This window comes from Myotis yumanensis, unplaced genomic scaffold, assembly GCF_028538775.1.
Source record: "Myotis yumanensis isolate MYYU_CA2020_CCGP unplaced genomic scaffold, mMyoYum1.0.hap1 SCAF_4, whole genome shotgun sequence".
Lineage (NCBI taxonomy): Eukaryota > Metazoa > Chordata > Mammalia > Chiroptera > Vespertilionidae > Myotis > Myotis yumanensis.
This window is the reverse complement of record NW_027223755.1, coordinates 9,529,821-9,555,648: the sequence shown is the minus strand read 5'-3', so window position 1 is coordinate 9,555,648 and position 25,828 is coordinate 9,529,821. Positions and strand designations below refer to the sequence as shown.

At 43.6% G+C, this 25,828-nt stretch overlaps 1 protein-coding gene across 4 annotated transcripts in view; it reads right to left on the bottom strand.

The window, feature by feature from the left end:
* Positions 1-25,828, bottom strand: part of GHR (growth hormone receptor) — a 194,289-nt gene that overhangs the window by 47,648 nt on the left and 120,813 nt on the right. For 3 of the 4 annotated variants that reach the window (XM_070411853.1, XM_070411854.1, XM_070411857.1), the window contains one exon: positions 9,148-9,213. The exons of the other annotated variant lie outside the window; for it this stretch is intronic. In XM_070411853.1, the coding sequence (XP_070267954.1) occupies positions 9,148-9,213 (66 nt within the window). The remainder of the gene's footprint in view (positions 1-9,147; positions 9,214-25,828) is intronic. 4 annotated transcript variants of the gene reach the window in all.

Genomic DNA, 25,828 nt, shown 5'->3' with positions numbered 1-25,828 from the left:
CAAGTGTGTGCTTTTCTTTCTTCTTCTTCTTTTAAGAGTAGGCCAAGTTATGAACCAATTTTCATAGTTTTCAGGCCAATGAACAGATGCATGTGGTGCAAATGATTCCTCTCTTTGTTTCTGGGACATCTGAGCACTGAGCCCAGGGCTCCTAGAAATTGGTCAGCAACACCAAAGGAACTGAATCGTCTTTGAAATAAAGTTCTGTTATTTTTGGTTACCGTTTGGATTTCTTCTTACTTTGTGAGCTTGAATAATTAGGCTCCCTGTACTGCTCTTAGCCTCATAAGTCCCTGACCTGGGACATAGGTGAGTGGGAGGAAAGCAGGCCCTGTGGCATGGACATGGACGGGGGTGGCCATATGCCAAATGTTCTCTGTAGGCTTATAAATGGCAAGCCTTCAAGTTGTGGCTTCAAGAGCAAAGAACTAGAAAGTAGAAATAAGAAAAAGGCTCCATTGATAAAATTGAACCTAACTGGTTCCCTACACTCTCCCTCTGGTCCGTGATTTAATCAAAAGCCTACTGGTTATATTACCTTGTTTCCTGTTTTAGGAGTGGTGAGAGGCTTATCTAGGGGTGGGCAAACTTTTTGACTCAAGGGCCACAATGGGTTCTTAAACTGGACCGGAGGGCAGGAACAAAAGCATGGATGGAGTGTTTGTGTGAACTAATATAAATTCAAAGTAAACATCATTACATAAAAGGGTACGGTCTTTTTTTTTTAGGTTTATTCATTTCCGGCGGGCCGTAGTTTGCCCACGGCTGGGCTAATCCAACAGGACAAAATGCAAATTCTCTATGGTCACATTGTCTTGAAATCTACTGGGACATAGTAGTATTTACTGTAATATGACTTCAGTTCTAAGAAATTGCTTGCACCAACAGTAGGCCTACAACAGAGCTTACTATGTGCAAGCTATCACACTAGCTGTGGTATCATCACACTAGATAACAGTGGCAATGAAATCTTTAGCTCAGATATGACCTAGGGCCATAGCCTGAAATTCTAGCCATGTCATTTACTTTTTGTTGCCACTAAAGACAAGGATGTCTTTCAACATTAACCCTTTAGGCCTACACACTCAGCACAACTCATTTAATGTCTATTTAGCCAGAACTCAAGCATTTTCTGGTTTTCCACAGCAGTTCTCCAACTGATGTGTTCTTATGTGGGTTTGCCCAACTTTTACTAGTAAGGATAATTTTACTGCTCCACTGGGAATTTGAATTGTCTTTCCTTGGGGACCGGTTGACCACCTATTCATGAGGAATAACTCTATTTTTATTATTTGAAAATATTCACAAAAATAAAGAGCATGGTTTAATGAACCAGTCTATGTTCCTCACTTAGCTTCAACAATGATCAGCATTTGACTAATCTGTGTACCTCCCCTATCTATTGTTTTCATCATCTTTCAACCATAGCTACCCACTTTTGTATCTCTAAAAGCTAAGGACTCTTCTCATTTAAAAAGAAATCAACCAATATCACACCTAACAAACTAATAATGATCCTACAATAACATCTAATGCCCACTCTGTGCTCAAATTTCCAAAACTATCTAAAAATGTCTTTTGACAATGTATTTGTTTGAATCAGAAAGCAAACTAGGCCCTTACAATGTCTCTTAGGTCTGTTTAAATCTAGGACATTTCCTCTCCTTTTTATTACATCTTAATTTTTTTTGAAGATAATTTCCTTTAGTTTATTGCATTCCTAAAAAGTCATTTAAAATATTCCTCTATTCTTGTTATTTCCTATAAACTGGCAGTAAGACCTATAGGCTTAAATTTGACTTGGTTCAACACTTCTGGGGGATGCTGTGAAGTCTTGTATTAGAGACATGTCATACGATGATAGCATTGATCTGGGTTCAAAGTGTTATCAGCCTGGTGCACCCAGAACAGAGTACACCCCCGTGTATTCTGCCACTCACTGATGATCTTACCTAACTCCATTAAGTCCTTAGAGGTTCTAAAGTGGTGATTTCTTGAATCCTCCCACTTTATCTGCATTTTAAAAAAATCTAGATCATGTCTAGGTAAAGGGAAAAAATAACAACAAAAATAAAGCAACTTTCCTTCACCAATTATTAGTTACCCTGAAATGCAACTCATACAAAAAATGCAAGGTAATTGCTTGATTTTATCCTTTAATGTATCAATTTTTAGACTCATGAGTAGATGTCCTAGTAACCTCCAAAGGTGACTATTTTAAAAAAAGTATCATTATGAACTCAGTGATGCATCATGTTGATACCCTCTTTAAGGGCCTAGAATGATCAGAATAGAAATGGTGAAGTCATTTCTCCATTTTGAGTTATTCTGGGCTGTTTTCAAAGAAAAAGCACACTGTGCAATCTGGGCTACTGTTCCCCTCCCACTTCCTTTTTATATCTGCTCTATCACCCTCATATTTTACCAGGCTCCCTCCAGCACAGTGGCTGAAGTCAAGACTAGAGACTAGGTGGCCTCTAAAATCCATGTTCACGTGCACATCCTTGGAACTCTGTGGGTATTTAAAGGAAGATCTGTGCACACTCAGGGAAGGACCAGGACAAACGTCCCCAATCTGAGTGTGTGAACACTGTGGTAGACACACATGCCCACACCCCTGAGCACTAACAGCCACGGAGGCAGTAATAGGTACGCCCTTGAAAAGAAGTTCCCTGGTCCACTATTTTCAGGATGTGCTGTGGTTCCTTTCTTTTTCTTGGATATTTATAACGCACCCAAACATATTAGAGACTCTGAGTGGTTCTGCAATAAAGAAGCCTTTAACTTTGCGTGTTCCAGCATTGCCCAAGCACTGGCAAAAATGGTGGGCTATTATGTCAAGGGCAGAGTTCTTTGCAGAAGTGCGCAAAGAATTATACGTGGTGGGGCTATGAAAAAAGACATATGTGGTGGGTTCAATTTTATTCCCCAAAGACCTATCTCAGTGGTAACCCCTGGTACTTCTGACTGTGACCTTAGTTGGAAAAGGTCTTTGCAGATGTAATTGAGGTAGGGTCTCAAGATGAGGTTATCTTGTATTGGGGCTCTACATTCAGTGGTGAAGTCCTTGTAAGGAGCAGGACAGGGGTTGTGCAGGCATCCTCTAGAGCAGCGGTTCTCAACCTGTGGGTCGCCAACCTGTGGGTTGCGACCACTTTGGGGGTCGAATGACCCTTTCACAGGAGTCGCCTAAGACCATCGGAAAACATATATAATTACATATTGTTTTTGTGATTAATCACTATGCTTTAATTATGTTCAACTTGTAACAATGACAATACATCCTGCATATCAGATATTTATATTACGATTCATAACAGTAGCAAAATTATAGTTATGAAGTAGCAACAAAAATAATTTTATGGTTGGAGGTCACTACAACATGAGGAACTGTATTAAAGCATCGTGGCATTAGGAAGGTTGAGAACCACTGATCTAGAGTCTATGAGAATTTCATTTCCTTAAAAAAATCTACGACTAGCCAGTTTGGCTCAGTGGATAGACCATCGGCCGGCAAACTGAAGGGTCTTGGGTTCGATTCCGGTCAAGGGCACATATCTCAGTTGCAGGCTCCTTGCCCTGGTTGGGGCATGTGGGAGGCAGCCAAACAATGTGTCTCTCTCACATCGGTGTTTCTCTCTGTTTCTCCCTCTCCCTTCCACTCCCTAAAAATCAATGGGAAAAATATCCTCGGGTGAGGATTTAAAAAAAATTATATATATATATATATATATATATATATATATATATATATATATATGACTCAACTCTGAGATCCAGCGTCCTTCCCATCCTCCCAGTAAGTGGAAGTAAATTAACTGGGAGATAGGCTTTGGTAAGCTGGTGAGGGAGAGCAGAGGGGCTTCCAATGACCCTGGAGGCCATCACTACTCTTTCAGGAAGAGCAATAGTAACAGCAGCAGCTGCCAACATAATAAAATATCTAACAACTATTCCGTTCCAACTCATGTCATGCATTTTTCCGGGTACCCACCTGCTCCTCACAATGACCCTTAGGGATAGACGCTGCTGTCTCCATGCACAGATAGAGAATGGAAGCTCGTGGCACAGGGGCAGTGTGCTGGGTGTATATATGTGAAACTCACACCGCCAGCTCCCTGGACTCCACACATAGTCCTCTGCACACAGCCTGTGCCACCGGCTGAACCCAATAACAGTTCCCATAGCCACTACTGTCTGGTAAGAACGAACACCTCCAACACTTCGGATGGGGCCTCTTGCCCGCTTTTCTCCACGAGAAAGAAAGAAGGTAGAAGAGAAAATGCATCTGTTGCTCTCAGAGTCAAGGAAATAGTTACATTACTCATCTGTGTCAGCCTTAGCATTGGGGGAATGGCAAGTGCAAACACCAGGAAATCCATGCTCAGGGCTCTTTCTCCACGCCCTTCCTGCATTTGCTCTCACGTAATCCCAGACCTCACTAAGCTATTCATTGAACAAATACGAAGCCCTCAGGTTGTGTAAGACCCTGTGGAAGTTGTGGGAGGGAGAGCAGAGCATATGAAGATGGGGAAGATCAGGCACTGCCTTCAAAGGAACCTACAATCCGGAAAGGAAGCTACCACCGTACACAAGCCATTTGAGTTCAGTGCAAAAGACGCACAACTTGAACAGCTTTCGGAGTTCAGGAAAAGAGTTCTGTCACAGCAAGGATGCTGCCCAGGAGCTCCATTTTCTGCCAGGAGCTTTTCAGTGACAGGTGCACACAACCGTCTGTGCTGACAGCGCCAGCACAGGTGGCTTCGCCTGCAAATATTTGCTTTCCCATTAATCCAGTTTGGAGAGGCAAAAGCAAAGACGTAAAGGCTGCTTCTCCATGTCACATGGAGACCAGAAGACAACCGCAGCTGTACAGACAGGAGTGCCGCCTGAAAACCCCGAGGAGTCATGAAGGCCGTTCGTGGGAATTGCAACATCTACTGTGATGCTGTGAGACTGCAAGCTGAGGAGCCTTTGGCAGTGCAGTTTCCTAACGGGAGAGTCTCTGTCTTTATTCCTCAGCAGGAATGCAGTTTATGAAAACCCTACAAATCTGCAGCGTTCAGCTTGCCCTCATATGGAGCGTGTGTTACACCCACTACTCTTCATAAGACAATATCACGTGACAACTGCAGATCACTGTCCGCCCCCCCGCCCCACTCATCACCACACGTTTACAGAGGCTCAGCTTTCATTGGCTGGACTACATTGAATAATAATAATAATAATAATAATAACAATAATAAATAAACTTGTTAATTTTACTTTACAATATAGGAGCTTACTGTGAGTAAATTGTACAGTGAATCCTATATTCTCATTACTGTCAGCTACCAAACGGAAGATAATTTTCTGCAGGAGACCAATACAAGCATGATCACTAGCTCCATAAACTGATTCATTACAGAAATAAGCATTTTCCTGTTTATAACAGGGGTTGGCATACTTTTTCTTAAAGGGCAAGATAGTAAACATGTTCAGCTTGCAGATGTATAGTCTGTTTCAGCTACACAACTCGGCCATTATGGCCCCAAAGCAGCGGCAGGCAATCTGACAAACTGGCAGGGCTGTGCTGCAATAAAGCTTTATTTACAAAAACAAACATCTGGTCTGGGGACCACAGTTTGCCAACCCCTGGTTTAAATAGTTGTTGACCTTCAAAAAAAATTAGCTTATTTCATATCATATATTGTGAATTACATGAAAATTAATTTCCTACTAATCCTATCTTTTTAAAAGCCCTTTGGAAGTTGTATACCCTCTTTTCTAAGCGATACATTCTTTATTGAATAATTAATCACTTCTTGAGTTTTTTCTGATTGAAATATATATTATCTCACATGTGTGCCATGAGGCACACAATTACTTGAACTACCACTACCAGGTGCAGGGCACCTATACAATGCATTTAGGTTTTGTGTCCTCAGGGCAAAAGCGCTCATTATCTGAAAGCTGTTCGCCACCATGAGGAGCTGGTGTGGAGAGAGGCCCTTCTGGACTGACAGGTCAGGGCCCCGTCTTCGGAGAGGCGTCTGTGTGCGGAAGCCAGGGCTCTCTGGAGAGCAGTGGTGACCCACTGGTTTGAGGCTGCAGCGCTCAGCACACCAGAAGGCCTCGGGCCAGAGGAACTCAAAGGTCACAACCAACTTGGGGACGCTTCCACTTCCAGGAGCCACTAACGAGTGTTCGCCACCCACTGGGGTCACCCCGGGTGAAAGAATGTTTGTCTTGGATCTCATTCTTGAAAACTGTGTGTCACGCCTTGGAAGAGAAACCGCACCAGGAATTGGTATATGGAGAACACACAGGCCCGCTGGAATTTTTAGAGAGATGCTTAATCATCCTTCTCAGACTAAAATAATAATAATAATAATTAGAGCTCAGATCAAGGCTTTTCGAGGCCTATGCCCGTAGATCTCTAATGATTTTCTTACTGTTTGGATTCCAGAAGAAATAGAAGACCTTGAGGTCTGTTTACAACCAGAAAGGACCTGCAGGTACTCGAGGAGGCTGACCTTGAGCTGTGAGCTCACGGACATGGGCCTAAGCACACAGAAGAACAGGTCTCTTGTTAACTAAGTGGTCACTATCTACTTCCCTCTGATGACGGCTCAGCAGGTTGCTGGGAACTGGAGGAGGAAAAGTTAAGACCCAATATTTATCTTATAAGGAATCTTATCTCCCACAATGACACGTGCAATCAGGGCCATGTGTAAGAAAGCACAGACACTGGAAACGCCGAAGGTGTTCTCTGGAAAATGTCACTGCCAAGTCCATATTTTAAGACAACTGAGCACTCTTGTCTGAATTACCAACAGTATGCATTATCCATGCTTCACTTTGTAAGCTTTGCACTGGCGGTATCCTTTTTACACACTTCCTGGTCTGGTCAGTTAGAGACTCAGGAAAGCTGTTCTCTCTATACCTCCGTTCCTCCCTGTATAAAGCGCATAATTCTATCTGCCTCCTGCTACTTCAGAGACACGTGGAAGGGGGATAAACAGTATCTGTAGGATGTGGGGCATTATCTGGGGATTAGTGCTGCTTGTGACTCAGGAAGGGCTGCCCCAGTGTGGGTGCAAGAGAGAGCCAACAGAAACACTGCCTCCTTAGAAGGGTCATAGCGTCTGTGCGTACTGACTGCATCCTTGTGGAATTGTTTATAAACAGTGGACTGTCAAGAATTCAATGTCAGCTTCAGTGTCAGCACCCAGTGTCAGCATGGCTCTCTAATGCAGGTCAAAGCTCAAATTCTCTGCAACAAATACATGCTGCACATTCCCGCTAAGATGCCATCCCTGCACAGACACGCTTCTCTTTTGTGCTTATTTTAGCTGTGTTGTCAGCTAACGAGATCCTTAAGGTTGAAACATCTGATGAAAAAGAATGCTTAAAGCTGAGCGATCCGCTGGCTCTTCTGGAGGCAGCGATGGGTCACAGGCAGGCGTGGGGCAGCTGAAGGACCAACGGGATGCCATAGTGATGACAACAGAGATGTCCTGTGACACGTCCCAAGACCAGACCATGACGCCAGTGCCGTGACCTGAAGCTGAGGTTCATAGAGGGCTTGTGGGAGTAATAAATATTACTGTATTTATAGTAATAGGAGAGCAAAGTTTCTCCGCCTGTTTACCTGGGGCTCTCTCTTTCATAAAGGGCAGCTGAAGGGCATGGAGGTGCACCATGGTAGCCGAAAAATGGTTAAGATATTGGAGAAAACCTGGCTTCTATTCTTTTTGCATATTTTTTGTGTAGGCTACAAGGATGTATGATACAACCCCTATTCTTACAGACAGCACAGTGTATTAAGAAGGAAGAGCGGGCACATAAAAGTCTCCATTAGGTTGAAACAAATGACAGTGATACTAAGATGCAAAATAGTCAAGACGGGAAATTTCATATTCAATTCTAATACTTATTGGAATAAAATAAAAGCCATGAGAGGAGAATACAAATAAACACCCCAGGGCCAGACACTATTCTCATTACTTTAAATATATCAACACTTGTAATTTCATAATGACTGTATGAGTTAGGTACTATTAGCATCTCTATTTTAGAGATAACAAAGCAAAACAGAGCAGAACCCAGGTGCAGAGAGGTTGTGAAGCTCAGGGGCGATCCCACAGCACGCTGGGAGCATCTGGGACTAACCCAGCTGGCCTGCCCGGGGCTGCGCTCCTCCGGAGCTGTGAGAACTCTCCCCGGGAGCGCGAAAGAAGGGGTGACGACTCTCCCTTGTGCAGGGAGGTGAGTGCTGTGTGATACACCACACAGGAAGGATAATTAGCTAGTATTCTTGCTTATCACCAAGAACATTAACAGATGCCAAATGACTGGCAGGAGTTTCTTCACCACATCCGCCACTTCGCAGCCTGTAGTTGCACAAGGCTCAATGCTCAGCTCCTCGGACCCCATGCTGTGACAAAGACAATGGCTTGGGGAATCGCTGCGGCTTTGGGGGAGTCTGCAGGGCAATGCATTATGTTTGTGTGCGGGGAGGGTTCCAATGCGGGATGGAGCACGCACCCTCAGCAAAACATTTTTCATGAATTCCTTCTCACTTCCTTCCGGAAAGTAAGCTGAGTGAAGCTGGATATACCAGCTGGGAAAACCCAGACCTAACCAAACTGCCACCTCTCTCAACCCCTCACGTTAACGAGGGAGCAGATGGACTTGTCAGACGCTCTAACTTGGGGGGTTGTACAGTTTGTGTTCTGGTACGACTGACAAGCCCATTAAAGAAATGAAGAAGTAGCCTCACAGAGAAGTTGACAGAGACATTCTGACAAAGAATCTTTTAGTTTGCCTGTGCAATTCCAGTCATTCATCCAGTTACTGTATCCCAAATAAAAATAGGGAAAGGACAGTAGCTTGAATTAGCAGGGGGTGGGGAACGTCCGGCCCTCGGGCCATATAAGGCCCTTGAAATCATTTGGTCTGGCTCTGCCAAGGTAGTAGGGGTGAGTTAATTGAATGTTTGAGCAAATATAGCAGGCTAATTTTTAAGTTGATAATTCTGTATGGCCCGTGAATGATGTTATAAATATACAAATGGCACTTGGCAAAAAAAAGGTTCCCCACCCCTGCATTACAGTAAAGCATAGATAATATTGCTGAAGGCAGAAAAAGGACTACAATTCTTACTTGTCAGTGGGCCAGGATTAACTATTTGTAGACTCTGGGATGCTCTGTTGAGGACAGCTGGTATGGCTGCAACAGAAAGAGAAGAAAACCATTAGTCATCTCCTCAAAATGGTCCCAGGTGACCCTGTTACCATCTCACTTTCAAATGACAAAAGGTGAGGTGGGCCAACCTCACAATCATCTTTTTCTTTAAATTAAAATTATACCAGCTTTCTAAGAAACCCCCATCAGTATCAGAGCAAATGGAAACATTCTGCTCGTAGTCCCCACTAGACCCGCAGGAATAATGAAAGAAGTCTTCCTATATAATTTGAGTCTTGCTTACGAAAAGGAAGCATATCAATTCTTACATTTTTTTAAAAGTTCCTTCAAAAAACCTTATTCTTAGCCATAAACACGTGAGTGATCCTGGGAGCAGGGAAGGAATGAGGGGAAGCAAAAGTTGGACGAGAAACACTGAACTTTATGATGTGAGATGGGCAGTGAGTCATCTATTATATAAGCAGCTATAATTTTATTGATACTAGTATTAGGTTGCACTCAAAACAGGAAAAATGGAAAATGATCAGGGCGGTTGTCACTGGACTGCTGAACTGGGCTGCTTTGTAAGCATCTCGGCTATAAAGTACTCAACTGCTACCTGGTGAGGAAGGGGTAACGCCCCGATCACGTTATCTGAGGGCGGTTCTTAGAGAGGCAATGGGGTCCAGGCCCCCAACGAACACAGAACTTTAATCACAGCAGGGAAATGATGTCCTTTGGGTCTCAATAGAAACCAACAGTAACAATGCTAAGAAATCTTTCTCTAATACGAAAAAAGGAAGTAGAAGAAAATGAAGATGCATGGGAAGTGAGCGAACCCACTCCCATCCCCCCCGGTCCATGTTTCAACCTGCTTTTTCACACCTCCCCACTGAGGTCAGTGGGACTGGAGTTCATAATATAGAACATCACGGATGATGTTAAGATCTTTGCTCAGCTGGCATGACTCAGTGGTTGAGCGTTGACCTATGAACCAGGAGGTCATGGTTTGATTCCTGGTCAGGGCACATGCCTGGTTGAAGGCTCAATCCCCAGTATGGGGTGTGCAGGAGGCAGCTGATCAATGACTCTCTCATCATTGATGTTTCTATCTCGCTCTCTTTTCATCTCTGAAATCAATAAAAATATATTTAAATAAAAGATCTTTTTGTTCAACACTACAGCACTCTAAGCCTTGTAGGTTTCTTCAGTCTGGGCACATCAGTGAGAGTATGTTCCCAAGTCAAGTTAAGCTTTGTGGGCTTGGGTGAATTCACATTTTAAATTCTACAGGACTATCAGTCCTGGAAGTGTTTCTTTTTATTCTCTCTCAAAATTTTACGAGTAGCGTCATATGTAGAAGCTCATTTACTCCCAAAGGCAATAATAGATTATGACAAAAAGATAATAAACTGCCCCCTGCTTTTAACGTGACCAGAAAGGGAAATTATATCTTAGGACAAGTCCACTCGCTTCCTTGGTACCCCGAGTTTAGTATGACCATTATCTAGAACCCACCCCCACCCAAGTCCTTGCTAACATTGGAGAACACTTTTATTACCCCTTGGGCACTAGAACATAAAATATTTTTGGTCAAGGTCTGGCAACGGTAGACAACTTGCAACCATGAGTGGCCTGTATCACTGACAACTATGCGCTCCTTGAGAAAGTTCCGACGGCTCAAAGGAAGAGGAAAATTAAGTCAATCGTGGCATGGCACACAAGCCCATGTGTCATTTTGGTCAGAGTTATCCAGCAAGGGTGTCTCAGTTTTCAGCTGGAAACGGAGAAAACGAGCAGACACCAGTTTCCAGGCTCGGATCAGCGGTCCGGCTGACAGATTTCTCCAGAATGGTGCCTGAAATGGAATGTGGGGGTCAGTTATGAGGCCCTGGGGGAGCGCGCAGAGCCAAGCCTCAGGCCTGGAAATGCTTGGGGAGCCGGCCGCTGGGCCCCTCGCGAGCCAGGAGTCTGCTTTCCTTGCAGACAGACATCTGGTGCGTTCCCCTTCTTGGTGTCGGTATTTGGTAACATTTTCATGAAGCAAAAATTCTCACTCAGCTAACACCCTGCACAATATGTGCCGAATAAAAACATAAAAGGAGCAGATGACTCCTAGGGAAGGAGCACAGACCCAGGCCAGCACTGGGAAGGTACTGGTTACCAAAGTAAAGCATAATAAACACTATTGTGCCATCTTAGCGATGGAGGTGTCGCGCCCAGCTGTCAGTTTTAGTGAGTGTCAACGCTGTCCTTAATATCTAGAAAGGCTGGGCAGTGAGGGAGACACTAACCAGGGGTGACAATAAGCCAAAGATCCTGACTCCAATCCATTACAGAGAGGCTCTGACATGTGGGTGCTATAAATGAGATGGCTACAGCCCCTGGCCTCCGGGAGCCCAATTTCTGGGCAGGGAACTTTAAAGGAAGGGATGGTCCTGGACAAGCTTGAGAGGGGGCTGAACTTGAGATAACTAGGCAGTGAAGAGGAAGAGAAAGGGAAGTTGGAGCCCAGGGAAGCACTGCACAAACAGAAGACGTAAGACGGCCTGGGTATGGGAGGGGCTTTGATCTTTCGGAGGGAGTGGAGTACAGCTGATCTGGGATGTGTGGAGTGGGGAGAAGTCAGGGTAGTGGCGGAGCCATAACAGTGGCAATGACAATGAAAATGACAAGACTCTCTAACATTTACTAAGCACTTACTGTTTTGTCTATCTAGTATTCTGCAGGTGCTGATTAAACTTTACATGTAGACACCGTTACTGTCCCCATTTTACAGATAGAGACACCAAGGTCCAGATATGAGACCAGGAAGTGGAGTACAAGGTTGGACATAACTGCTTTTCATTAAGGACAAGAGCAGAGGTGTCAACACCAGGTGGTGGGCAGTGAGCTAGCCTCTGTGCCACGTGACAGCAGGGGCCCAGTGTCATCACAGCCGTGCTCAGAGGAGCAACAGAATCGCAGGCTGGCTGAGCTGACATCAATACAAGGTAGGCCAGTCAGGAGCATAGGACTGAGACCAGAAGACCAGAGTACTGGAAGGTCAGGCTGAGGTGTGGGGAGGACCGAAGGGTCTCTCCCTTTATAATGTGGTTTTAGATGTTCTTAATACCTGAGAGTTCATTCGTTATAGCAACAGAGCCAGAGTGATTTAACAGTCCAAAGCTCAGATGGTGACTCACAGGTGGTGCGCTGGACCTGGTGCCTCTTTCCAACTCTGCGTTCAGTGATGTCACACCATTAACTTGAAATCAGCCATAGTGGGAATATTTACGCCATGATAATTGGCAAATACTACAAATCAAGGCTCTCCACCACTGAAGCCTGTGGAAATTCCACCTGCCCTTCAAGATCAGTTTGGGTGTCTTCTCCTCCATGAAGTATTTTTTATATTCTCCCAGTTGAAATCCATCTCTCTATCCTTTGTGCTTTCAGAACACTTTTTCTTAATACATGGACCTGGGCACATAGGATTCCTTACCTAGTACCTTAGTTATCTGACTTGCCCAATGAATGATAAACTTGAAGTTGGAAGGCAAAGACCATGTCTCATTCTACTTTGGATCCACCATAGTATTAGTCCAGTCCCTTAAATATATGCTAAATGAATGCTAAATGCATATTCATAAAATTACTGAGTATCTCACTAGGAAGTCTTTCAGGAAGAGCTGTGAGGCATCATGATTTTACTTATATAATTATTTTAAATTTATCATTTTGTGGCCTTTGGAGTCTCAACTTGCACAAAAGAAGATTCTAAAGTGCATCATCAGCTCCATGACAAGTGTTCTCTTGGGACATTGATGCTCAAACTTGAGGCAAAGTCAGCATATTTTACCACATTTTCATGGTAGTTGGCCCCTTAAAAGTGTTTGGTGAAGGAAAGAAACAATGAGAATAAGATTGTTTCATTTCCTTATCCCCTTCCCTTCACCTGGAAGGATGCATTTGCCCGGATCTGATCACAGCAGAGAGCCACCTTGTTGATTTTGAGGTATACCACCCTTGTCGCCCACGTGCTGGGCTGAGACTGGTAGTAGTGACTTGTAAGTCCTGCGAATTTGTTGCTTTGGCCAATTCATGAGTCTCCTTGCTGAGACCAGGCAGTGTTTCAGAAGCATAGCGTGTCAAATGTGTCCTAAGAAAGCATACGCTTTGCCGGAGGTTTGGAGGTGTGTCTTCCCCTCCCGGGGCAAAGGCATCTTCTATAAACAGGTTGGTCTAGGCTCCTGCCACTCAGCCTCTCGTTTCTTTCCAAGCTCCACTCATCAGTTCTCATGTAATGTTTCTTGAACAAAATTCTGTTTTCTCGGTCAGTAGGTATCTGAGAGGTAGAGAAAGTGGCCATCAGTCGAAGATGCAATGTGTGAGCAGCTCTAATGTGCCAGACGCTGTCCTAGATGCCAGGAACACAGAGGTGGAGAGAGGCCTTTCCGGGCCCACGTTCTGGGGTGTGTGCAGGCACCGTCAACAGATAAGCAAACAGGCAGCGCAGGTAGCAGAGTGGAGCAGTAAGATGTGGGTGTGTGGCTACTGTGGCCCTGCAAGCAGAATGGAAAAATACAGGCCCGAAGGTGGGCCTGAGGAATAAGGAGGAGGCTAGGGTCGCAGGAGCGGAGCGGGGAAGGGGACAGGCAAAGGAGCTGAGATTGCAGAGGGCCAGGGCCAGGTCTGGCACAGTTCAGCAGGCCAGGGTAAGGCCCGGTGGAGTGTTTACCACGTCAGCTTCCATGAAAGGGACCCTATTGAGTTGCAGCTGCTATTGCTGCCAGACCTGTCCCATTGCAGCGTGTCCTTCCCACTTGAATCCTTCACTGTGATCAATAGTTGGGAACTGGGAGGTGTTGGCACTGGGTCAGGAGGCTGTCTGGTGTATGGTTTTAATTCACTCATTACCTTGATTCCACTGTAGTTGGTCTAGGTCATAGACACAACCCAGAGGGCATTTGTTGATTAAAGACATATGTATTGAGCACCCATTATGCGCAAGGCACTACACCAGACACGGGGATATGGTGGTGAACAGACTAACACAGGCCCCAAGGCTCACTGCTCTCTATTCCCCTAAATGGACCCTCTGCCCCAGACCAATGTGTCTGCGAGCCATCGGACACATTCCTGATTCTAGGTCTCTCTGCTCACCTATATCATTCTCTTTGCTGTCTCCAGAATGGGGAGAAGACCAGAGGTTAATTTCGCCTATAGAGTGGGAATAACAGTTCAGAAAATAAAATAATGTACATACAGTGCTTAACAGCATGGTTGACACATAGCATATATATATATATGTATATATATAAAAGTATATATATACACTTTTTATTGTTGATGGTATTATAGATATCTCCCCTTTCCCCCCTTACCCTCCTGCTCCCAACCCTTACCCCCCTACCCGCAATGTCTTCACTACCCTATTGCCCATGTCCATGGGCTGATGCATAGTGTTTATGCTCACAATGTCTTCTCAATTAGTGGCATTTATTATATCTGCCACTCAGCTTATAGTTACTGATGTCCTACGCTGTATTTTGCACTATTTAGTGTTTACTTTCTTGCCCCCACAATTAGATTACAAATTCCTTGAATGTAGGAACCATATTTTAATTTTTTTAAACCTGCACACAGTAGGCCCTTAATAAATATCTATAGAATGATGGCTAATCTGGCCTTTCAGACCAATGGCCTCTTCTTTGGATTAGTCCCTATCTATGAGTTAACCAAGAGTCTCAGTGGAAGGTTATGTGTAATTACAGATGTATTTGTCACATCTGTATGTAATAAGAGAAAAAAAGAGGACTTTCACACAGCTTCTCTCAGATACTTGACTCACAGTTTTTAGATTCACTTTCTGAAGGCCAGTTTTGGAAAGAAATAGTTGAAACTCTGCTTTGTGGCTGGCGTGGGACCAGCTCCAGAAATTACTCTGCAGTGGAAAATGGAAGCTCTACCCAAAAGTGAATGGAGATGGATAAGGTGACAAGCCACCATAGGCACATACCTTGGCAGCAAGGTACCCGGTGCTTATTTTTTTAAACTTTGTCCTTTGCGTTGGGCCTTCTGTAGCTTTTGGCTCCAGTGAGAAGAAACCTTTATGGATGCTGAAGCTTAACTCTAACTCTACATTCTGAGTTTCCAAAATGCACAATTAAAAGTACAGTCAAAACAGTCAATCAAATCACACAACATCCATTTAAAGTAGAAAATTATACCAGGTGTGAAAAAAAACATATGACATCTTTCTGGAGGGAGTATGTTTAAACTGAAAAGGAGCTATATTTCTTTGTAGCTAGAGGGCAGGCGAAGTCTCCCAGTCTAGAATATAGGTTTTGCTTCCCGGCTTGAATTACGTTTACTGGGATGGTGATATGACATAAAGAAAAAAATCACAAGCCTTATTGACAATCCATATGTGGCCACAGCACTGGCACAGATGCCCGGGACAGTGAGTCTTTGTGTCGGCCTAGAGAGGCACCCTGCCCATAGGCTTTCTGGCGGGACGGGGACACTGTATGGCTTTAAGTGTTCCCTGATCGAATGTGGGAAAAGCAGCAGCCAGCCAAGTTCTGAACAGAGTTTTTATTGTGCGGAGGCCAGGAGGTGAGGGGGAGGGAGAGGGACAGGGCTCCCACACAACTCTGCCCTGCTCTGCTTTCTGGTAGATGTACATTTAAAAGGCCAGGAAGGACACCTCTGGGGCAAAGGAAGATACCTATGAGACTTTACATAGTTCAAGTTTAGGATCTGCAGTAAATGTGACTGATATTTAATTGGTATTAATTAATTTACATGTATATTTACATTTAATGAACTTCCTAGTATCCGCTAAATGCAACTGAAGAGCAAGCAAAATAATAGGTGTGACCATTTAGATCTCAATGGAGTCTTGTCTGCTATTAGCCCCTGCCCTGAACTAGAACTCTGAATGGGCTGGGTCTGTCTAGAGGAGGAGCGTGCAGGGGAAAGGGATCTATAGAGGTCAGGCATTGTAGGGCCACCAACACCATTACAAAGGAAAACCACAATAGGTTCTGCGTAATTGGACATTCCTCTTCCTCAAGAATAACATTAAAAAGCACTGAAAAACTCATCTGGAAAGTGAAGTCTATTTTTGGTTTCCTTGGAGTTGTTCTCCCAGAATCTTCTCTGCTATTCCCGGATCTTGTCAGCGCTGCCCAAAGGACTGCCTGCACTGTCTGGTTCCTTTTCTTCTGGATCCACTTCAGCTGTGCTTCTGATCCCTCCCCTCCACCAACTCTGCCTGATCAAATCCCATGGGCTCTTCCCCTTCCCTTTACTCCTCACTTTTTGAGATGTACCTGACCCAGTAGACCATTTCCTTTTTGAGACATGCTCCGTCTCGCTTCCATGATGCCGAGTTGGCTTAGTTTCCCTTCCATTTCGCAGGCTGTTCTTCCTTGTTCTCTTCCTCTGCTTGAGCCCTAAATATTATAGTGTCACAGACTCTTCACTTCCCTAGTCTCACGGCTTTACACATTACCTGTATGCTGATGGCTCTACATTTCTACCTTCAGCTTCAGCCTCTCCACTGAACTGCAGTCTCTGCTCAGCCTCCTTGGCATCATCACTAAGTATCCTATCAGTGTCTCAGTCCTAACACAGAATTCCTGAGTAATCTCTGACCAAACCTGTTCCTGCTCAACTCTTCACTATCTCTGTAAATTATCTCACCATCCACCCTGGTTTTAAGCCCCAAACCTCTAGGTGATCTTTGTGTCTTCACTTTCCCTAACTCCTCTTTTCCCCTTTAACGCATTGACAAGTATGTCAGTTCCATCTCAATTCCCTTCTCTCCATCTCCTTTGCTATGATAATAGTCCACGCCCCCAACACATCTTGCCTGAACTCTCAAATAGCTTCCTAATCTTTCCACTTCCACATTTGTCCCCCTTCAATTAACTACTGAAACATTAAACAGGGTGACTTTTAAAAGCATAAATCAGATCATGTTACTTCAATGATCTAAAATTCTCCAATGCTTCCTATGTGATCAGAATAAAGTCCCAACTCCTTATAATGGCCACCAGGAGCGCTTACCTTCCCCTTCCTCTTTCCTAACAGAACCCTGATTCTGTCCAGGTAGCCACTCTTCTCCTGGCAGCTGATGTGCCTCAAGGGAAGGTGATCGAACACCAGCTCCATGAGTAGGTATATTCCCTCCCTCTTCTGAAGCTCAAGGAACCCTGACTCATTTCATCCTAAGTCTATTTGCTGTCACAAATGATAAGATTTCATATTTTTTTTATAGCCAAGTAATTTTCCATTGTCTATATGTACCACAGCTTTCTTATCCAGAGAAAGGCAAATACCATATGATTCCACTTATATGTGGAATTTAAAGAACAAAATAAATGAACAAACAAAGTTGAAACAGACTCATATACACAGAGAGAGAACTGGTGGTTGCCAGAGGGGAGGGGAGGGGAGGCTGGGGCACTGGGTGAAAGAGGTGAAGGGACTAACAAGCACAAATTGGTAGTTACCAAGTAGTCACCGTGAAATAAGTAAAACATAGGAATATAGTCAATAATATTGTGATAACTATGTATGGTGTCAACTCGGTACTGGAAATATCGAGGGGAACACTATGAAAAGTAAGCTGTATACCCCAAATCAATACATAATAATAATACTAATAATAAAAATAAAAACACATGGAAAGCCTATGACAACTGTTTAAAATTAGCAACAAATAAATGGTTGCTAATTTGCTTAGCTGGGCACAAAGGTGGTTAAAGCAGGCAGAATCTTTGAATGCAAATAGCCGGCGATCTAAAGAGCAGCTAGCGTCTTTTCCCTATCCCACCATCACCACTATTTTCTTGGACTCAAAGACACAAATTTTTGAGCTTGTCTATGATTCCCCCTTTTCCTACCAATTGTCAGAACATATAATTGGCTGTTGCTTTTGCCACATCCCCGCTATGGACCCAAATGGCACCTCTCGCTTGCTGGATTAAGTCCAAATTCTTCAGCCCAACATTCACATTGCTCCTCCAGAAGGTACTGCTTCATTACTCTGACTTCTTTCCCACAACGTGTTAGTGTAAACCCACGTGTTAGACAACACAGGGTACTTAGGATCCTCAGCCTGCATCCTCTATTCTGTCTCCTTAATTTTTTTTCTTTATCCTCCTCTGCTGAAAGTTCCATCCTTTCTTCCCGAAGCAAACTATCCAACTCCCTGGAGAAAACCCCTCCTTCATAAAACCTTTCCCATCAGTGTCTCCATTCTGACAATTTTTGACATTTTACCCCTCCTCGAGCTGGGCACTGAAGTTCTCCATCAGTCATTTTTCTTGAAAGGATTGCTGGGGAGGAACATGGAATGCAGACTATTTGTATACAGTTATTATCATTAGGCTGATCTCTCAAAACAGGAAAATGTGCCCGAGTATGTGCTGTGAATGTGTAGCCAAACAGCGTTAGAGGACCCAGAGACTTCCAAAAAAGTCCTTGAAGTCACACTGGAATGCGGACCACGTGTAATACTCATTTCCAATGATTAGGATCTATCCATAGCTTCCAGGAAATAATTCACATTGTTCTCTGCCTTGAGCACTTTCTTACAGTTAGATCGGCACAAATAGGTATGTTTTAGAAATATTAAAATATATAGTCAAGTAGCTTTCTTTAATTAAAACCCAGTCAGTATATGTTTATTTAAAAATTTTTCTACTTCTATAGTGTAGTTTTAGCGGGTAATCTACTCTGTTCCAGCTTTACCACAAAATCTATTTATTGTTCATAACTGGTGGCATGTAGTATAAAGGTAAGCGGATGACAGGGCCATGTGGTGTAAAAATATCTCCTCTAAACCCATTTCTTGCTACTGAGAAATAGTGAGATGAGAAACAGGTTATACACAGTCATTTCAGTCAACGCATCTTTAAGCGAGCACTGCCTACATGCCCACGCCTAGCTCTCTGCTAGGTTCTGTGCACTAAGGAAAAGCAGTTGAATACTTGGCTACTGGGATCCGAAGTCACAGTCTAGGCAGGAAGCAAACCTAACAGACCGGATATCACCAGAGGCTCCTAAGAGCTAAAATGTTTAGAACTCATCGATGCATAAGGAGCTGGGGAAGTGGGCAGTGGACACAGTCAGGAGTGACTTGATAATTTTAATGCAAGTGATAGGACTGCCAATGATTTGAGAATGTAGAATGGAGGCTGCAGATAAGTGGGCAGTGGGGGAAACACCAGGGCCCAGGGCAATGATGGCAGGCAAGACTGGCTTAGAGGAGATGGCTAGGGGCAGCTCTGGCCGTGATGGGGGCTGTGTCCGGGAGGAGATGGTGGGAGAGTTGGACATTTAACGTGGAGTCAGATGGCCTCAAAGCACAGACTTGAAGCACTTGGCAGTGGGAGCCATGGAGGCTTTTGGCTGGAGCATGGTGGGACAAAAGGGCTGTGTCAGGAAGCCGGGCTCTTCAGCTGTGTGCCTGAGGGGTTAGCAAATCCAAGGGGCTCTTGCAGTGGCCCGGAAATGACCTCCAAGAACACTGAGCTCATACCCATTATTCTCTATGGTTCCTGCTTGTTCGAAGACCTTGACAAAATAAGGCTTTCGCCACATGACTTGACTTTGATGGGAAAGTTTCCTTTTCCATCATCCCGCCAAGTCTTCCAGGCCCATGCCCCTCCCTCCCGCCCTGTAGTGGCTGGCGACCTCCTCTTCAGAACCACCCTCACCTCACGACCATTCAGTGATAAGACACACAAGAGATCATAACATTGCATCAGCTGGAACTTCACACCCAGCGGGGCCCCAAAATGAACACAAATGTTTGCTTTGGACAGTTTTAACTTGAGAAATAAAAATAACATAGTAAACATTTCTATGAGACGTTCCCCACCTTGCTGCCAAGTGGGCTGCGTCAGAGCCCAACCCCTTCCACCTGCCCCTGCAGTTGGAGTTCCTTCCAGGCCACGTGCAGAGGGTCCAGAAAACCCCAGATGCTGTCACTGAACAGAATAACCTGGTTCTGATCTGAAAGACTGGGTCTGGACATGTGAGCGTAGGGCTGTGCTGATGGAAGAGCAAGCAGACGGCCCGCATCTGGCCACCTGGCAGCATTTACTCACTTCCTCTTGGCAGAAACCACGGACCAAAAAGCCTCTGGCAAAAGGTTAAAAATGAAAAAATAAAATATTTGATTGAAATTATAATATCTCAGGCTATCTTTACTGATACCTGAAAATTTATGAGGCACTTATGACGGCAGAATAAAGAACTGTTCCTAATGAACAACTGATGAACAAAAATAGAGCCAGAGACATCGAAGCATCGAAAGACCGTCAAGCTTCAGAGGGAAAGCAGGGGAGGGGGGTAAGAGATCAACCAAAGGACTTGTATGCATGCACATGAGCATAACCAATGGACACAGACACTAGGGGGGTGAGGGCATGTGCTGGGGGTAGTGGTGGGGGTGGCTGGGGAAAGGTCAATGGGGAAAAAAGGAGACATATGTAATACTATGTGTAACACTTTAAACAATAAAGAATTAAGAAAGAGAACTGTTCCTACTTATTATTCATTAAATCGGCAAATAATGATTGATAACATACTACACCTGCTGAATATCTAGCAGGACTGAAAGCCCTGAGGGAACATCGCTCAGAATCCCTAAGGCACAGTCGGGTGCTCTCTGGCTACCCTGTCCCAACAGGACCAATCTGGTTAAAAGTGCCCACAACACTATCTGTCTGGTGACTTTTTAAAAGAAATCCAGTATGTTTAGTGAGCAAAGAGATGAGATTATGATGATGAAAAAACTACGAAATGAATTTGGAAGATAACCCGAATCTTAGTCAGTTAAATCTTCACCTACAGAATCCAGTAACAGTTTCTGGGGAATAGGCAATGAATGCATTAACCCAAGTAGGTGATTTCAACCGGTGTACTGCAAGAATTTTTACATTATGCAATACCTGACTATTGAGTCAGGGGCACTGACCTCTTTTCCCTTAGATTGTCAAATAAAAAAATGACAACAGCCAACATATCAATAGCTATCTGGTGTGAATGCCCTGTCTTGAACCATAAATATCTAGGTTATAGAATAGGGTTGCATCTTATTGGTCACATCTTATAAGAAGGTTGTGACTGATTGGTTAATTCTTGGTACCAGAAATCCTTGTATACAAGAATGGGCACCTGATTTTTTAAAAAGTCACTTTGGAACAAAAAGGGTAGGTAATCTCTATTATTATTATTATTATTATTGCAAATAAATCAAAATTATACCTATTTTTTTATAAAATCAGCAAAAAATATAAAATTTTTTTGATGTGCTGCAGAATTTGAGTAGTTTATGTGTGCCATGAGATGAAAAAGGTTGAAAATCGCTGACCTAAGTAAATGTCAGAAATGACAGCATTATGTATCAATGCATGTTACTAACAATGAAAGGTCCGTGTTTACTTGGTGGGTTACTTATACCTCCTTTACTCATTTCTCAGTTAACAGCTGCACCTCAGTGTGTGTGCACAAAAATATCCCTATTTTCTTGTTAGTCTTCTTTTGCTGTGCAGTTTAAAAAACCTTAAGAACATATTCTTACAAGCTTCCCAGGTGCAGATTTCATGTGAAGCAGGTATGAATTTTCTGCGAAGGCATCATCAGGGCTGCAGAAAATGCCACAGAATTGCACTTCTTTAAAATTGATTTTCGTCTGAGGTCGAGCCTCCCACCCCAAGTTGCTGGGGTATTCAATTTCAGCTGTTTCTGTAGGAAATAGAGCTATTTCCTTTCCTTGGGTTGTGGGAGGGTCTTTGGAGTTCTTACACAGAGATAAACATCTACCCTGGACAAAATATCCATTGTCTTTCTTCTCCTTAAGTCCCAACTGTCCTTAACTCCAAAGATGCTCAATATCTCCCAATATCTATAAACAAACTGAGGAGAGAAGTCCAGTCTTAGACCTGCCAATCCCCTGGAGCCAAGGGGATAAGCTACTTGGCTCCCTGTGGGAAGAAAACACAAGTGAACGCAAGAATCAATGCTCCAGCTACTCTGAGATGTTAAGTGGCTCGTGTTCACCTCCCATTCCTACTAAATGACTCAGAAGTGTTGAAAGACAGCATTTCTTAGTCATCATTTCCTTAGAACGGTGACCTAGAATGGAGTAGCAATTTGTATTCCGTGCAAAAGAACATTCTCTATAGAGCTGGCTCCTCCAAGCAGTGTGGTCTGTTGGCCAGCGGCTTTAGCATCTCTGGGGGCTTTTGAAATGCAGATGCTCAGGCCCCACCCCAGGCCATCAGAAGAAGAGCCACCTGAGCCCAGGGGGTTTACAAACACCTTTCAGTTTGAGAAGCACTTCTCCGGGTGGCTTTTCCTCTCTTTTTTCCTTTCCCACTTTTAAAAAACCTGGCATAATGATCCTTGCATTTCTCATGGACCCAGAAAAATACCTTCCAAATGAGTAATGAAAACCAAGCTTTTAAACGGGGGTTCTCTCTGTTCTGCAACCCTTGGATGAAAGCTGTCACAACATCTGGGATGTGGTAACCAAGAGACGTCCCCAGTGGGAAACGAGTTCACATTTTTCTTCTGGAGGGAACAGGGCACAGTCACACTCTGGTCCTACGTTTATGCTGCTAATTTCTAAATTGTGCATGGAGGGACTTCTGAGCCGGGATCACGAAGTTGTAATTTGAGGAATGAAAGGCCAGCATTTGGTCCAGCTCCCAAACACAGCTTACTGACTGCTTACAACAGACAGCAAAAGTCCTCTGAGCCAGGGTACAAGTACTTTTCAAGTCATTAGACTTGCGAAAATTCTATTTGGCCTATAAAATTTGCACTTGGCTGAACCATTTACACTCTGCAATGCCAATTTATTTTCCAACCAAATATCCCCAATGTCCCTAACTTTAATAAGCCAAGAATCAGGAATATTTGCTGGTTATAAATCCCCAGTTTTCCCCCACTTCCATCTCCAGGGGAGACTATTAGAGAAGAAAGACAGATTCAGTTAACTGTTTGAAAAGTCTTTTCCACGTTTTGGCATTTAGGTACATTATTCACTCATGCATTCAATCATTTCCATTCTCCCTCCCCCCAATTTCAAGTAGCTGTTTTTAAGGCAATTTTATGTCTTCAAGATAATGTTAAAATCAGAGACCTGAAATAATTTACAAGTGATATTTCCTGTTTTTGAAATGATGCTCTACAAATTCCATAGCTTTCCACATTGGTGCCTGGTACACAGTGTTACCAAGAAAGACTTGGTTTGTTCATTTCTTTTTTAAAAAATATATTTTTATTGATTTCAGAGAGGAAGGGAGAGGGAGAGATAGAAACATCAATGATGAGAGAGAATCATCGCTCGGCTGCCTCCTGCACACCCCGCACTGGGGACAGAGCCCACAACCTGGGCATGTGCTCTGACCAGGAATCAAACTGTGATCTTCTGGTTCATAGGTCGATGCTCAACCACTGAGCCACACAGTTTGTTTATTTCTTAAAAACAATTATCAAGTGGCTATTATGAGTTTAATCAGTTATCAAACACAGATTAAACAACAGAAGAGGTAAGGATTCTATTGAAGGATTCTAATGGAAGAGGTGAGCAGTAAAAGTATAAGGTAAATCCCCAAGCTCAAGTCGATTTCAGCTCCACTGCAAAAGCCAGATAGGAACTCACACACAGTGAAGCAGCAGGAGTGCTGAGTCAGCATTAACAAAGCACGACTAGCCGGCCTGGGAGACCCACGTGGATAAATCAGGACTTGAAGTGGACCCTGGAGGATGGCTAGGTAGGTGCCAGAGGGAGAGGACTGCAGGGTCACAGTCATAGATAATAGTATACACTTATTTTGACGTTGAAACAGCTCTACCTGAAAGAACTAGAAAAGGCACTAACTTCTCAGTAGGAAGAGCCGTTTGGAAGTGATTCCCTGCATTTTTGAGTAAATGAGGCTTGGTCTGAAGAAGTTCTAGAGCCCAATCCCACATCGATGCTGGGTAGATGGAGGCTTTCTGTCCGGGCACCTTTACAGACGACACTGTTTGTGAGGCTCAAAGCCTGGAGTCAAAGGGAAACCACCCCCGGAAGGTGCAGACCTCAATCTTAGAGCAAGTGCAGTTCTAATTTAATCCAGGAAGGACAGACAGCTTCCTAAATCTTCATTCAGTCAAATGGCTTGAGCTGACATTCCTTTGCACAGCCAAAAGTTTCAAAATACTTCTAAAAACCTAAAAAAAATAAACCACCACCACCAGTAAGTTAATACCAGCAAAGTATTTGAGCAAAAATGTCACCACCTCAGAGATGTCCGGGTTCAGAAACCAGAACCCGGCAGTGAGCAAATGCAGTCCTCAGTCTGGTCCTCCCATTCCCCATCACCCTTCCCATCAGCTAACATTGCCTGACTCGCCACCTGCCCTGCACGAGGTTAAAGCCATGGCACTCCACACTCTTGGCCTCTAGGGACTTTTGTTGTTGTTGTTGTTGTTTGCATTTCCCAAAATCAAAATGCTAGAAAAGAGTTTTATCTTCATCTAGGGGGCTGTGTCTTGTAAAGGAATCAAAGAACAGTTGTAAATGTTCCAATATGAATCTTCCATGTGTGGCAATTCACTTAATGTGAAAATTGTTAAAGCTACAACAAAAGTAAATGGCTTTCCCAACAGACTTACTGGCAGAACATTTATGAGAAATATTATGCTTGTAACTTTAGGTCATTTCCCCAAAGTGAAATGCCCCTTTTTTGAGTTTCTGTAAATCGCTAACACGATGGAAGAGCCATCCTGATGCCTTCAGAGCTTTCTTTTAAGGGGATTTCGAGACATTTGTTCATTGTCGAGGCAGAAGAGCTAACTCTGTATGTACGTGTTCCATATTTCCTTTTTGGAAAATAAATACTTAAATACCTAAATTGGATGATTTTCTGTCAGTCCACTGTTTCTCCGGCAGATAAGCTGTTAACGTTGATTTATTTCTGGTCCCGAATGGAACTATTTGGGCTACAAAAACCAGTACAGAAGTTGAGTAAGTACCGATCACTTTTGTTCTTTTAAAATAATGGGCACGGCCTCTCCAGCTGTGGACTGAGGCTGTCCGGCATGCATCTTTTCAAGTTTTCCACCATAAGCAACTTTGGAGGTAGGAAGACTAGATATGAAGGCATTGCATTTAGTATGAGAAATATTCCCGTACTGGAGTTTCAAGGCACTACAATGTGAAAAGCATAGTTCAGCCTTCTTGAGAAATCTGCCTATATAGTAAGAGTTTCCTGCTGCAGAAGAAAATGACATCATTAAAATAGTCCTTGTCCTGGTGAAAGGTCCATATTAAATCAAAATAGTTCTCCAAAATAAACTAATAAACTTTGAAATGAAGAATTGCGATGTCAGCCTGTTATAACAGAGGCACATTATGTTCCTTCTCTTGCTTGTGTTCCTTATTTCTGAGAAGATAGGCAGAGAAAACGATTTTTAAAACCACAACAACTGTTAAAACTCCATATCTACATTGCTAAGGTCCAGTCTATGAGTCAGAAGGCTACTCATCTGAAAGGTGAGGTTGCATTTGAACACATGTGGTATAGATAAATTAAGATGACCCGTCCCTTCTCTCTCTTTCCCTCTTTTCCTTCCTCCCTGTGGTTTCTTTCTTCTTCACAGGGGT